The sequence below is a fragment of the Juglans regia genome, chromosome 1, assembly GCF_001411555.2.
Source record: "Juglans regia cultivar Chandler chromosome 1, Walnut 2.0, whole genome shotgun sequence".
Taxonomy (NCBI): Eukaryota; Viridiplantae; Streptophyta; class Magnoliopsida; order Fagales; family Juglandaceae; genus Juglans; species Juglans regia.
The window spans coordinates 1388891-1404649 of record NC_049901.1 but is presented as its reverse complement, the minus strand read 5'-3'; the positions used below and the strand labels follow the sequence as shown (position 1 = coordinate 1404649).

General features: G+C 36.6%; 1 protein-coding gene across 2 annotated transcripts; it reads left to right on the top strand.

Moving 5' to 3' along the window:
• The first annotated feature begins 3451 nt into the window (after window positions 1-3451).
• LOC109001367 (uncharacterized protein C630.12) lies at window positions 3452-14748 on the top strand. Of its 2 annotated transcripts, none has more exons than XM_018978617.2 (13): window positions 3452-3723; window positions 4430-4489; window positions 4635-4813; window positions 5206-5341; window positions 5594-5705; window positions 11790-11849; window positions 11936-12036; window positions 12252-12286; window positions 12401-12458; window positions 12843-12917; window positions 13413-13570; window positions 13666-13914; window positions 14235-14748. In XM_018978617.2, the coding sequence occupies exons 1-13, from the start codon at window positions 3562-3564 to the stop codon at window positions 14452-14454; spliced, it is 1605 nt and encodes a 534-aa protein (XP_018834162.2). In that variant the 5' UTR covers window positions 3452-3561; the 3' UTR covers window positions 14455-14748. The 2 variants fall into 2 exon arrangements, with proteins under 2 accessions (XP_018834162.2, XP_018834163.2); XM_018978618.2 differs by having other exon boundaries at window positions 3472-3723; window positions 5594-5690.
• The last annotated feature ends 1011 nt before the right edge of the window (window positions 14749-15759 follow it).

Genomic DNA, 15759 nt, shown 5'->3' with positions numbered 1-15759 from the left:
ACAATTGCCCAGTAATTTCCATTTTTTCTTTGTTTAGACCTTGATGGTATATATCCGTGTGTATATGTGTATATAGGACAATGCTAGGGTGCATCCAAATATGCTCATTAGTGCAAATGAGTTTCTTTTTGTTTTTCTTTAAATATTTTTTTAAATATTCTTAACTATTAAAAAAATAATTAAAAAAATATAGAACTGGGCATATTTGGTGGAAATATTTAAGTCATATTATAATTTTCATATATATTATATATATGAAGATCCACGCGCAGTGCATAATACTGATCGTGAGTGACTATTAATTCTCAACGATCTATCTAATTATAAATTAAACTATTTAAAGCTATAAAAATGATCCCGAGAAAATAAGATCAGATAATATTTTAAGTATGAGATTCTGATTGTTCTCTAAGCAAGGATTGGAAAAAATAGCTTCTGAACTTTCTTGGGATTTTCACATGAATTGATTGGAGAGCCAATTAACATTTTATATCATGGGTAAGGTGTAAACAGAATTATTATGTTAACTCTAGTAGTTAATTAGAGTTCAATGTTCATGGCCCTCATGATATACACATACAGTTGGAAATTATGTAGTACTATTGGCTTGGGCATGCACATGTAGGGATGACCCACCTTGAGAAGATAATTCATACTAATTCACTTCATTGATTCAAGTGCACGATATTGACTAGCTATTACCTGGGTTCGATTCATGATCTCCATTGAGCTAGCCGATCTTTCTCAATTGGTCCACCCAATTCTCTAAATTTATTAGTCATTGAGTATTAACTAGAAATTTAACAAAATTACTTTTTGCATGTTAATGTAGGACACTACAAAAAAAACAATATGCACGACGAATTATTTGTGATTATAATGACTATTTATAATGAGAATAAACTCATTTTAATATAAAATTATCATTTTCATCGTTGAAGGTGATAAAATATTTTAGACCTAGATAAATAGAGTTTAGCCCATCAAAGAGTTTCCACTAGAAGATAATAATAGAAGAAGAGATAATAAGGGGACAAAGGCTGAGGAAGAACATGGTGATAGGAGGAAAACTATGAGAGAAATGACATAAAGAAGAGAGGATGTGACATAAAAGAGGGAGGGACTGAAAATAAAAGGAGAAATCAGACGATTTGAAGGGGACCTTTGGGAGTTTCTTCAACCTCACAACAAGGACTCCAATGACAGCATCTCTCCCAGAAGATAGATCTCTGATCTCCATTGTACAGTAAGGATGAGAGACTATAAAACAAGCATATTATAGCAAATTTCTCCTCCCCAAACGCTTTATGGACGTAGGCATTATGTCGAACCACATAAATATATATGTCTTTCTCTTATTTTTCTTGTATATATTTTTCATTCACTATCATGGATATATGCATTGACACTATAGAGCTACACCAGACCACCGTTGGGGGGCTCCACACCCCTTCTAGCCCGTTGCGTTATTTTTAGATTTTAACAATCGTTATCTTCATCATTGATAAAAATTTAGTTCCATATATTATTTTCTCTTAAATTTGGTTTCATTTATACCATCGAGCCCTAATTCTCAGTTAGATAGATCAATTCATATGAAAAAAGAAAAATAATATTTGTAGTCGTGAAGTGCGCAAATACCATGTAATTCTTTTTAAAAAAATGAGTAAATACGATATCTCTATAAAAAATAATAATTTTTTAATAATAAACTTTAATATTTTTTAAAACAATTACACTAAGCTAGTACGCCCCACGACGATACATTATTCTATAAAAAATACGTGGCACTAAATATCTATACGAGGTCCGTTGAGCAACAAAGTTGGGTAGGCCCAACTCCCAAACTTAAGCCCACAAAGTTCAACAAGTTACATGTTGTTACAAGGCCCATGAGCCGAACAAGGATTCGCTTTCTATCACCTCGGTGCTTTAGGGATTGTTTGGATTGATAGACTCTATTAACTCATCTTGACTTATTTAATTATTATAATTTTTTTTTAATTTTTACATAAAATATATAAAAATTTTAATTTTTTCAAATTTTAAAATAAAAATAATATTAAAATAATATTTTATTCAATTTTCATTTCAACTTAACTTACTATTCAAATTTTCCTTAATTTGTTGGGCTGGAAGTTGGTAGTAACTACTGTGTGGAGGCCCCCATAATCCCATTTACTAATAAGTACTATCTTTATATGATAAAAGTATTGCTATCTTAAATGAGAAAAATATTTTTTATAATATCATCGTTATAGAATAATATATCCCTTTGTTCAAGCATTTCTCCTTTATATATACAAGCCGGAACTAATAAATGGACGAAGTATAAATCTAATATTGAAAGCTATATACGAGTCTCATTAGATGTTATGATCTCTTGTTTTTTTAAGAATAGTTGAGAAACGAGTTATTTAGCAAACAAACAAACAAAAAATGGAAAAGGAGTTATTGGAATACAAGTTTTATTTATATTATTTCAAACCTTTTCACTCATCATTAATTATTTTTAGAGTAATAGGAAGGAATGACCTTAGTTTTTTTTTAGAATAATGTTACTCATCGTTATTTTATAATTATTATCTCACCATCTTATAATGTGGTATGATATGATTTAAAATGATTTATTATGTTTAATTTGTTTGTCAATTTTTTTATTTATTATTTTTTATATAAAGGGAGTAGAAAGTTTCAAACCCAGATTTTTCATTCGAATAATCGAGTCATATGCCATTAGGTAGGATAGTAAAAATAAACCAAAGAATTGGAAAACTGGTCTGGACAGGTTGGTTCGGTCTGATTTTGGATCAGTTATGTCCGAGACCGGTTCTTCTATTTTAAAAATCGGTCATGCAAGTCCGGTCTCGATTTTATGTTTTCTAGGACCAGACTGGACCGGACTGGTTCTCGTATTTATATATTTTTAATATTACATATAATTTAAATTATAATTATATATGAAATAATGTTATATTATAATTTATAACATAGAATTTTAATTTTAATCTTAAACATAAACATTTATTTGATCATATGTTTTAAATATAAAATATATATTAATTACATTTTATGGTTTAATAAATTCTCAACATATTATTTTATATATATAAAATTAGATTGGAATCGATAAAATCGGAATTATCAATTTAAAATGATAATTAGTGCAATATAGATTTTGAAAAATATAAAACCGATATATATCAATTCGATCCCAAAATTTATTTAAAATCGGACCGATTATACCCTTACCATCAAGCTATCAGGCTCTTGACTGTTTATCAGTTATTTAATATCACTATTGAGAGAATATGAATCATATTTTTATCATAATTTTTCAAATTTACACAATAAATAAAATAAATAATTTTAACTTTTTTTAATTTTAGAATAACAATAATATTAAAACCATATATTTTAAACTTTTATCCGAAACGAAATCATTTTTCTTAACAATTGGGTAATGGGTAGCCTAAGCATTTGTGCTATCTTCCATTAAACTTCACAAGCTCACAGACATTAAAGAAAGAAATCTCGAGAAGTTGGGGAAGGAGTACTGTGATGAAGCATCAGGGGTTGACGGCGGTTTTGTGTGTGATTTGGGCGGCTACCCTTCTTTACGGCGAGATGTTCGCGTTCTGGGTGCCCTCTCTCGGGACTTGTTCCTGGCCTCATCACCATCTCCGTCCTTCCATCCATTCCCCTTACCCTTCCAATTCAACGGTACTGCTACGTCTACTGCTCCTATGTCTTTCATTCGTTTTTCGTTTCCGTATTTTATTACAATCAGACGAAGGCGAAGGAGAAATTAATTAACACATCCGAAATGTTTAGTTTATCTGATCTGATGGTGTCAGCTGTTGTTATTGCTAATCCACCGGTTCAGGAGCCTAATTTATAATTTAAGTCAACATAACATTGGTGTTATTGATCTGAAGCGTGCACCTTTTGAGAGCACCCATAATGTAACTTTTTCTTAGATTTTCATTGTAGAGTTCAATTTTCGATCTTGGCGTACTTTGGCGCACTCTATACGGGTAGTTAATCTAGTGGCAGTTAATAATATTAGGACTGTCGTAATTGTGCTTTACATTTCTATGAGATGACAAAACACTTTCACAGACTAGGTTCTCCTTTGGAGGGCTTCCATTTATCTAGCTCTAATAAGCAATCGTAAACTTTAAGTTTTGAAGCAGCTGTATTTTTTTCCTTTTTCTTTTTAAAAGAGAGTTGGGAAGCATGTGTACTTTATCTAACATTTTAATATTCTTTGAAAAGTGAGTTTGAGACTCTAGGCTTCAAATATGTTTGTAAAGATAGATGTATGCATAGATCCTCAACTTTATAGCTATAAGCAAAACTGGCATAGAAACATGTTCTGGGATAGACATTCCAATGTATTAACACTTCTTTCTCCTTCCGAGTTCAGATGGACAGGGTAGGATATCCAAATGACTATGTAAAAGTTGCTGTTATTACAGATCCACAGGTGAATCTCTTTTACACGTACATGTAAATAAACAGCTCATGTTTACAAACATGATATTTTATGTTTTGTATTTGCATGCCTGTTTATGTTTATATATGTTATGCTACCACATTATATCCTGATATGCATTCGTTTTCATTAACAGCTCATGGATAAAACCTCTCTGGGTCTTGCTCCAAAATCCCTTGCCTTGGAGATTGCACAATTCTATACTGACTTGTTCATGCGCAGAGCGTTTGTCACATCTATCCTGCCTTTCAAACCTGATGTGATTTTGTTTTTGGGTGATTATTTTGATGGGGGCCCTTATTTGTCAGATGAAGAGTAAGACTTACAAATTTGTACTCTACTTGAAAATTGTTTTTTGATAAATTATTTCTACTTGTAAATTTAATTGGCTAAGGTATGATTAAGTAAGCTGTCATTTGTGGTGAGCACTTATAATGAAATGATAAGTTTACCTCTGTATTTCCATTGAACATATATATTTTATGAATGCTGCAAATTGCTCAATTGGCTTCCTTCTTCTTTTTTTATGTTCAAACATATACTTGGTATCTGCTGCCATCAACATATTTTGAACAGATATTTGGATTAAAGTTATTTCATTATTTCAAAGTGGCAAATTTTTTACATCCTTTCTTTTACGTTCTTTCTTTTGCATTTGTTGTTAATTTTCTGGTGTGGAATGCCCTTGACATTCTTTGGTTGATTAGATGGCAGGAGTCTTTAAGCCGTTTTAAGCATATATTTGGTTTGAATGCACAAGGAAGATATACAAATATCAAAGTTCATTACATTGCAGGAAACCATGATATTGGCTATGCAAGTCTTAACAGTCAAAGGCCAGAGGTATTTTAGCACGTTATCTCTGGCGATAGGCTGCTCTTTTTTCTATAATTACATGAGGATTGATATCCAGTGCTTGTATGAATGGGAGTTGCTCTTATGTCTTACAGCCATTTTATTGTATAGACTGTGCATTGTTTTACAAATGCATGTGTTATTCATTGAACTATATTTGTTTCTACTTTCTGGTAATCTCTTCACTTTTAAAATATGACTCATCTTTGTTTATCAGTGTTTATTATTGCATTCATGCAGGTTATCAGACGCTATGAAAAGGCATTTGGGATCCGAAACTACCAATTTACTGTTGGAAAAGTGAATTTCATTGCCATTGATGCCCAAACTCTAGACGGTAAACATGGAAGTGGTTAGTGATTCTACATAACTCATAATTTCTTGTGGTTTTGGTGCACATAATTTTTGATCTAATAACATCACAAGAGCAGAAAAATGATATTTCTAGTTTGTCGAAGTGTGGATAGTTTTGAACTGGTCCTCTAATCTGCCCAACCATTTGTAAGGGTTTAAATATAAGCTTTACTACATAAATATTTAAATAACTCTAAGATACTTGTGAAGAAAATGACAAATATTTGTACAACAATGTCAATGAAATTATTTGCAACCAACATTGTCGTTATGATAATGAATGTTGATGTCAGCATGAATATTAAAAATTCAACATATTTGTTAGTTGATCTTCATATTTGAGCTGACCTATTACTTTTTAAAAAAAAAATATATATTTGTATTGAGTTATTAGGTTCTTGTTACTCCTTTTCAATTTATTTTTAGGTCTAGTAGTGGGTTGTAAGTGTTCATATTTTCCACACGTTATAGGCAAAGCCCAAGTACACAAGATGGTATATAAGAGATAAGACCTATCTAGGTCGAAGTAAGGGAAACTAGAAAGTCATGAAAAGTCAGGTCATTAAAATCTAAAGCAATGGCCATAGAAATAAAGTGCGGAAAAAAAACGTTCTAAGTTCCTCTGAAGACCGCTCTTTGTTTTCGAAAGTCCGATCATTGCGCTCTTGCCATATACACCACATAATACAGATTGGGATCATATTCCACACCGCCTTGATTTGTTGAACTCCTCTCGGAAATGTCCAACTGGCCAATAGATCTACCACCGTTGCAGGCATAACAACGGCTAACTCTATCCGACTAAATACTTCAACCCACAAAATGTGATCCACTGTCTCGCCAGATCTCTTGCACATGCAACACCAGTCTAGAATGACTAAACGGCGCTTCCTCAAATTGTCGGTAGTTAGAATCTTCCCCAACGCTGCTGTCTAAGTAAAGAAGATCACTTTCGGAGGCGCCTTATTTCTCCAGATTCTCCTCCATGGGAATGGGGTGTTGGCGACTAGGGGTGTAAATTCAAACAGGTAAACCGGAAAACCGGTCCGGACCACCCCATAAGAAATCACGGTACAATTTATCAATCCGAGCCGCCACCCTGGCAGGCAACTGAAACAAAGATAGAAAGTATGTAGGTAGGTTAAAAAAGGTACTCTTGATAAGAGTCAAACGGCCACCTTCCGACAAGTATAATCTTTTCCACCCTGCCAATTTCCGTCCTATCTTCTCTATGACTGAATCCCATATGGATGAGGCCCTTGTTGTAGCCCCCAACGGCAATCCTAGATAGGTAATAGGAAGAGAGGCTACCTTACACCAAAGAATACTAGCTAGCTGTCTAGTATTACTCACGTTCCCCATTAGCACTAACTCTAACTTGTCAAAATTCACTTTCAAGCCTGACGCTGCTTCAAAGCATAGTAGCAAAGCCTTTAAAGCCATCAACTGGTTTTGATCTGCCTCACAGAATATGAGTGTATAATCTGCAAAAAGTAAATGAGACAAAGTAATAATACCCCTATTGGGATCACCAATCGGAAAGCCAGTCACAAACCCGTGCATAACCACCGCCGATGTCATCCTACTCAAAGCCTTCATAATAATAACAAAGAGAAGTGGGGATAGAGGATCTCATTGCCTTAGACCTTGAGAGCTACTGAAAAAGCCGATAGGGCAAACATTAATCAATACTGAGTATCTGGCTGTGGAAATGCACCAACTAATCCAATTACGCCACCTAGGCCTAAAGCCACATCTCCCCAACAGATACAGGAGGAAATCCCAATTGACATGATCATATGCATTTGCATTTTCCATATCTAACTTACAAATAATACCTGTGGAGCCAATCTTTACTCTGCTATCCAGGCCCTCGTTCGCTATAAGGACTGAATCCAAAATTTGTCGCCCCTTAACAAATGCATTTTGTGGTTTCGAAATAATCTTGCCCAAAACCACCCCTAGTCTGTTAGCAAGGACCTTGGAAATAATTTTATACACCCCATTCACAAGGCTAATGGGTCGAAAATCCTTAACTTCCACCGCTCCTGTCTTCTTTGGAATCAACGCGATAAAAGTAGCATTAAGGCTTTTCTCAAACTTTCCAACCAAGAATACTTCCTGAAATACATTCATAATGTCCACTTTCACTACCTCCCAGCAAGATTGGAAGAAACCCATCGAGAAAACATCTGGGCCAGGAGCTTTATCTTTACTCATACGTTTGACTATATCATACACTTCCTCCTCAAAAGGCCTCTTCAACCAAGAGGCTTCGTGAGTCGCAATAGTGTCAAAAACAAGACCATCCAGCTTTGGTCTCCATCCCACACACTCTGTTAACAGTTGATCATAGAAGTCCACCACATGGTCATGAATCACAGGGGCCTCCTTACATTCCATACCATTAATTTTTAGCATATCAATGGTATTGGTTCTTCTGTGAGAGTTAGCAACTCTATGAAAGAACTTAGTACTTCAGTCTCCTTCTTTCAGCCACAAAGCTCTCGACTTCTGGCACCAAGAAATTTTCTCTAGGGATAGTGTTCTTTCTAATTCTGCGACCAATTTTGACCTGCGCAATATCTCATCCGATGAAAGGGCGCTAGCCTCCAATAACTGTTCAAATTGTTGTAATTCCTCCACCAAGGATTTTTTTCGCTCCCCAATATCTCCAAAGGATTGTGAATTCCAAAGCTTAAGGTCATTTTTCAAAACTTTTAGCTTACAAGCTAGGATGTATGAGGGATTACCATGGAACTGATAAGAAGACCACCATTGCCTAACCCTATCCACAAAGCGTTCACTTTTCAACCACATGTTTTCAAACTTAAAGTATCGACACCCGCTTCGAATGCCACCACAATCCAATAGAATAGGAAAATGGTCCGAGCAAAGACATGACAGCCTCTTTTGGCACACTTCCGGATAGTGCACCTCCCATTCCGGTGAAATTAGGAATCTGTTTAGCCGTGACCATGTCTGATTATTCGACCAAGTGAAGGAACCCCCTAGTAGAGAAATATCCAGCAAGTTGAAGTCAAAGATACAATGTGAGAACTCTGTCATTGCTGGGTGTAGCCTACTCTCTTCCGATCGTTCACTACGAAATCTGATTACGTTAAAATCCCCTCCTATACACCAAGGAAGCTCCCACCAGCTATGTAACCCAGCAAGTTCCTCCCATAAGAAACGTTTGTCGTTGTCTACATTTGGACCGTATAAACTTGCAAAAGCCCACATAAAGTTATCTACCACGCTCTTAAAAGAGCATGCCACTGTATACTCCCCCACAAACTCCTCCATTTTCTCCACCACTCTTTTATCCCACATCACTATGATTCCACCCGAAGTCCCATCCGAAAATAGATAAACCCAATCCGCATAAGTGCAACTCCAAATGCTTCGAATTAATCTTTGAGAAACACTTTTCAATTTAGTTTCTTGTAAATAGACTATATCCACCCTCCATTCTCGCAACAAGTTTTTTATGCGAAGCCGCTTATTCGCCTCATTTAACCCGCGGACGTTCCAAGACACAATTTTCGGCTTTATAAAGGATAATCATGCCCCTTCCATTTGGATCTTTCACGGCTTGAGCTTCCTTCATAATTCAAAGACTAGGTTAGGTGTTTGAGCTCCCGCTATTTTTTCGAGCCTGATTTCTTAGACTGTGTATGACTCGCTTCAATTGCAGTAAGTAGAGCCATAAACTGCTCTTCATAGCCCCCACATTTCATGCCTATCCAGCGATGCAAATCCTTCACCTTTTGAAACACCCAATCCGAAACATTCACCTCATCTGGTAGCACACAGTTTAACGGTATTGGTTCCCCATCACTGGAAGTCCACTGCAGATTAGGAGTCGCCCTTTCTTCCTCCCCAAATAAATTCCTACCCTCCCATGCAACCATAGCATTACTAATGGGAGATTGAGTCTCAGGGACCATCATTACCTCACTATGAGAAAGCCCATCATCAATCACCTCCGCCCCTGCCCCCTCAGTCCCTGGATGAGCTTCAAAACTGAGACTTCCCGCAACTATACTATCGGGATGATCCTCGGGATGGCCATGGACCTCCATTTGGGGAGGAGACTCTCCCATCATGCAAATCGGCACCTTCTAGCTGGTTGGCTGAAGCCACCGTTGCGCCACACAGTGGAGGAGACTCCTCGTCCTCCACCATCGGCAAGTTCTAGCTTACTATAGGCCCCCCCATCGCGAGCGTCCCTTCACAGGAAGAGACCATACAGTTCCGAGCCTTTACTACCGACGAAGGCATCACCGGCGTTTCTGCTGCCGTTGCTTTACCGACAGCAGACGAGGAGCCCTGAAATGGACCCCGAGACCTATCGCGCGCTATTCTGAGACCTCCTCCTCCCCTATCAGCAGTTTCTGGCTTACCGGCAACCATCGGAGGTGTCGCCACCTTCGCCGGGGCCACCTGGCACTTCGCTGGTGACGGTGGCTGAGGCCCACTTGTCGACGGGCCCGGGGCAAACGATACACGTCTCCTCCAAACATGCCTCTTCTGTTTCGGTTGAAACTGAGGCCCTAAGGCCTGCACATTAGTATTCGGCCCATTCAGCTAACCCAGAGGCCTTACCATAGCCCTTTTCCCCAGGCCTGCGCCCAACTCTACCTCTCTTTCAATGCACTATTTTATGCCATTTAAGTTTGCCTTCAAATCTTCTATTTGTTTCTGCATCTCCATCACGACCAGTAGAAGGCTTTCCTTATTAAGACCGACAATATCTCTGTCAGCCCCCTCCACACTCTGACCCACTACCTCAACTGAGGCCACGCCATCTCCGGATTGCAGCAGTGCCTCTCCTCTCCTTCTGACAAGTTGATGGGATGGGTCCGAAACCCTTGAAGATTTTTTTACAGCATCCATATACGATGTGGGGGGAGGAACTTCCGACGTTGTAACCACCGTAAGGCCAACTGCAAAGCTGATCTCCCTCAACACCTCCACCAATTTTCTCCACCCCCTCCCATCCCTCCCTTCAGGAATGAGGATACTGTTTCTCCTTCCCCCCATTCTGAACTCTACCAACGACATGAATGCCCCTTGAGAGTTAACGCACCTTTGGGCTATGAGGCCCCTGCCCCCATCTCTGTGAGCTGAATAAAACTCCTTACTTCCCACTTTCAAGCAGTTTTCCAGAGCTTTGGTGAACCACCGTGTTGTGGCTAACTCCAGATGAAGACTTCTCACCAACTTCCACCCCCCTAACTTCCACCCCCCTCTGTGATAGTCACCCATCGCCTTCTCTAGCAACCTCAAAAATCTTATGATCGATAGCAACAGCATTCGGCATACTTGAATGCGCACTCAGACTTGCAATGAAACACTCACTCAACCTCCCATGAACAACATCACCAGCCAGAAACGAGAAAAAACAGAAAGTGTACGGAGAGAAAACACCATGCCAACATATTTCCTTCTTGTAAACAGCTAGATACTTGAATGCATTCCTTGTTACATTCCATGCATGAACACCCTTCTATGACAAGTGTTCGTGCTTGAATGGCTTTCTTTTTACTATTTCCTTAATGTTCTCTACCTATTCTTCTTAATTTTAATTTTTTTTTATAAGTTAGTATTAATATTTGTAATATTATTAGTTTTGATTTCTTTAGAAAAAGACATTTGAATTTTCACTCAGAGGAACTCTTGAAAATCATTTTCAGGCCATAGGGAAACTCATATTGCACTTCGGTAGAATTTGGGCATATAGCATCCTGGTTTCATTGGTTGTATTTGTTCTGACTGGTTTAGTTAGCTAGTTCAAGGCTTGGTCAGAGAAATAATATATGCTTGAAGTATATTTTGAACAATTAAATGAAATTTCTAATGTTAAGACTAGAAATATCAACATGTTCATGTGGTCTGAAATTTATTAGTCCACATCATTATGCCTGTTGATGTTATGCGCTTAGCATATTATGTCTAACTATAGATTGACTAATAAGCTCTTAAAGTGGCATCGGATCTCTTGTGTGACTGGTGCCTTCTGCTTATCTTGCATGCTGATGATTCTGCAATCTTGATAACTGAATATATAATCCCACAGGGTATCCACAAGAAAATCAGGCTTCCCAAACCTGGGATTTTGTCAAGAATGTCTCCCTGGGTATGTGATACTGACTTGTACTTCTGTGTTTTGCTTTTTTGTATAAAGAAAAAAATCGTTCATTTATATCTTTAAAAAATTTCTAGATGTTCAATTGTATCCAAGGGTTTTATTAACCCATATTCCATCGTATCGGCGGGATTGGACGTACTGTGGTCCTTATCGTGGTTCCCAAGTCATCAATCAGGTATTGTTTTCTCATATTTGGAGTAAGAAGTTCTAGTGAAACTTATTCTCTTTAATTATAGTCTGTGTCTATACATTTTATAAGCATTATAGAGAATTTTACCTTCTCCTTACCCTCCAAAAAAATACTATAATATATTTGGTTTTGGATCTAAATGCTTATATACTCGTGCCAGTTCTTGACCTTAAAATATGAGCCTGTTTTTTCATGCCCAGCGGATCTTGAATGCTGTTCATGGTCAAGAAGTGGTGTAAGTTTCTGGACTCACTTCTGTGCAACAGGCGCAATAAGAAATGCATGAACTTTGTTTAGTTTGGGTGTTGGTAATTGAGGAGGCCGCTTAACAGTGGGCCCAATAATACAGGTACCAGAATTATATCACCGAGGAATCATCAAAACACCTGCTAGAATTAATCAAACCTGTAAGTTCTCTTTCCCTTAATGCATATTGTAAACATTGATACAAATGGGGACCGGCACCGGGGACACATTCCCAACACCTCTCTTTGATGCATCCTGTGCATGTCCATGTGCGCTAGCCGAGTTAGCCATGTTTTGGGAGTTTCAAAGTAGTATTGTTGTTAAGATAATTTAGGTGACCAACCACATCATACAAGTTTCCATACAATTGGTGATTGGAGAGTAGAAATTATGAAAGACAAGAATAAGGCAACATGGAAAAAAGATGCATGGCAAAAAAAATAAATCAATAAATAAAGCAGTTGAAAGAGAAAGCAGTTGAAAGAGAAAGCAGGAAACTTAGGGCAGCTAATTTCACTTGTAATTATTATTTTAGGCTTTTGCAGGTACTCATTTTATCTGGTCACGATCATGATCAGTGCACAATCACCCATGAGTCATCACATGGGCCCACAAAGGAGGCAAGTACTGACATTTAGGCATTTGTAATTTGAGTGATGCTAGAGCCACCGCTGGTGGCTCCCGCTGGAAGCCACCGCGGGCTCTAGTATGTGTTTTTTTATGTGTTTTTTTTACAATTATTTTTATATAGATATTTTTAATAATTTTAAATATTTTAAAAAAATAAAGTAAATTTATAATATTATTAAAAAACACTTCTTTAATCATGAAGTAAAAAAAATTATTAAAAAATACTTTCTTAATCACGAAGTAAAATAAAAAAATAATTTTTTTTTTACTTCATAATTAAGGAAGCATTTTTTAATAATATTATAATTTTATTTATTTATTTTTTAATATTTAAAATTATTAAAAACATCTATATAAAATTAATTGTAAAAAAAATAAATAAAAAAACACATGATAGAGCCAGCGGGAGCCACCAGCGGTGGCTCTATCATTTTCCTTGTAATTTTTACCCATGGTATGGTATGACATTGGATGATGCTTTACAGCACACTGTAGGGACCGTCAGTTGGCAGCAGGGAAACTTGTATCCATCTTTCATGCTATTATCTGCTAGCAACTTTGCACTCCCAAATGGATCCAGTCCAGAAGAAACAGTCCTTACTCATCTGTGCTTTCTTCCGATGCAAACACACATCTACATATGGTAACTCTCTCTTCCAACTTGTGACAGTAGTAAGTTATATATTTGAACTTGTCAGATAGCTTTTGTTCTTAAGTTTCAGTTGCTCAAAATGTCAGGTATCTTTCGCTCTTTGTTCTGACCCTGCTCGCCCTCCTCCTTTGGCCTGCAAGTGGCTTAAATATTTGGCACCACTGTCGTGATTTAATGACAAGTTGCAACATTTTTAGAGGTGGAACAAAGGAGAAAAATGAAGATGACAATTGTGAATATGAGATGATGTGGGATGCGGAAGGATCAATGCATCTGGTTAAGAAACCGTTGAGTGTCCGGATGACTAATTTAAGTGAAAGCGGTTCGGTAGAAAGGTGCCTTTCAGCTCTAAATTCTCTCTCTCTCTCTCTCTCTCTCTCTCTCTCTATCTCTCTCTATATATATATATATAATGTATGTATATGGCTAATTATGTTTAGTCTTGTTAGATGTGTGATTATATTTTATAAGAGATGTGAACTGAAACTTAACATCCTTTTGCGAGCTCTAATGATTCGAGCTCATTCCGGTTTGTTTGCTTATAAAAAAAAAAAGAGATGTGTAGTCCTTCTGAGTTATACATGGGCACTTACATTATTGTTCTTTATATTCGCTTTTTCTTATTAATATATTCCATTTTATCTTTTGGTGGCAGGGGTAATGCTGTGATGCGACCGACAGCTAAGAAGCACATTAATCAGGACATAGAGGTCTCCATGGATATGGAGTCTGTGCTGACAATACCGACTAGAAGTAAATCAAAGACAAAGATTGCGATCCAAAGAGTGTTGCGAACATTTCGGATGCTTGTAGTCATTGCTGCGGTGAATCTTCCTATCTACATGATGTTACTATTCAAGGATTGGATTGACTAATGACATCAGCCAGATTCAGCACCCAAAACATAACGAAATTTTCTGCTTCAGTCGTTTCTTGCATCATATTTATACTTGAATGGTGGTGGCCATGCACAAGATCAAATGAGCTCACGAAAGGATGTGAAATTTCAATTAATTTCAGATCATTTTGTACTTTCCATTTGATGGCATCCGAGGAATTAAATTTGTAAATTTGATGCTTAAGAAAGACTCAGGTAGATCATGTTTAATGTTGTCTATGTAGGATTTTTGTGAGCGGTGTATAATCCCATTTAATGCATTGTCTCTCTCTCTCTCTCTCTCTCTCTCTCCCTAGATTGAACTATCCAATTTGATCGAGCAATTTCAATGACATCTCATATTTTAAAGGGCTGTGCTGCGCATCAGCCGGAAGCCGCAGCACACCCTTTATAATTTTTTTTTTTTTTTTCACCCCAGCACGTTAGGTGTGCTGGGGCTTCTTTACACAGTAGAAGAAGATTTATTCTATTTTAAAATGATTTAACATTATTTTTGTAACGAAAAGAAGGGTGTTTTCAAGATAACATGTAATCAATACTAAGTGGAAACAGAAAGTAATCCAACCGTTGTAATTGTAATATTAGGAGATCCGAATTCCATTTTGGAGAAATAAATATGGTGCAGGACCCATAAGACATGTTGGACTGTCTGGCCTCACGGCTCTCAATATAAAAAACAAGAAGAATTCTACAGAATCTTAGGCTTTTTATTTCATGTTAAAAATTATATTCATCATCTTTATACTGTTCACTATATAATTTTTTATTTTTTATTTTTTTTTCTTACCAAATACATGGTATGTGGATGATGAGTAGAATAACTCAATTAGTTTATGAAGAATAAAACAACTTTTTTAAAAAATAAAAATAAAAATAAGTGAGATTAGTGAGAATGATGAGTAACAAAACTCTTTCATGTTGGACTCAGCCTTCAGTGTTTAAATGGAAGGTAATGATACCCTTACACCTCTTTTACTTTCCATTTTTGTTTCATTTTACTATTTGAATTTGGATTAAAAATTTTAGAATATGATTTTCTTGCATAATCTAGAAAAAAACAAATTCAATCAATCGACATATTCATGTAAATTAATGCAAATTTATAAAAATTGACTCAAAAGAGGAAAAGAAAGTAATCCAACCGTTGTAATTGTAATATTAGGAGATCTGAATTCCATTTTGGAGAAATAAATATGGTGCAGGACCCATAAGACATGTTGAACTGTCTGGCCTCACGGCTCTCAATATAAAAAAGAAGAAGAATTCTACAGAATCTTAGGCT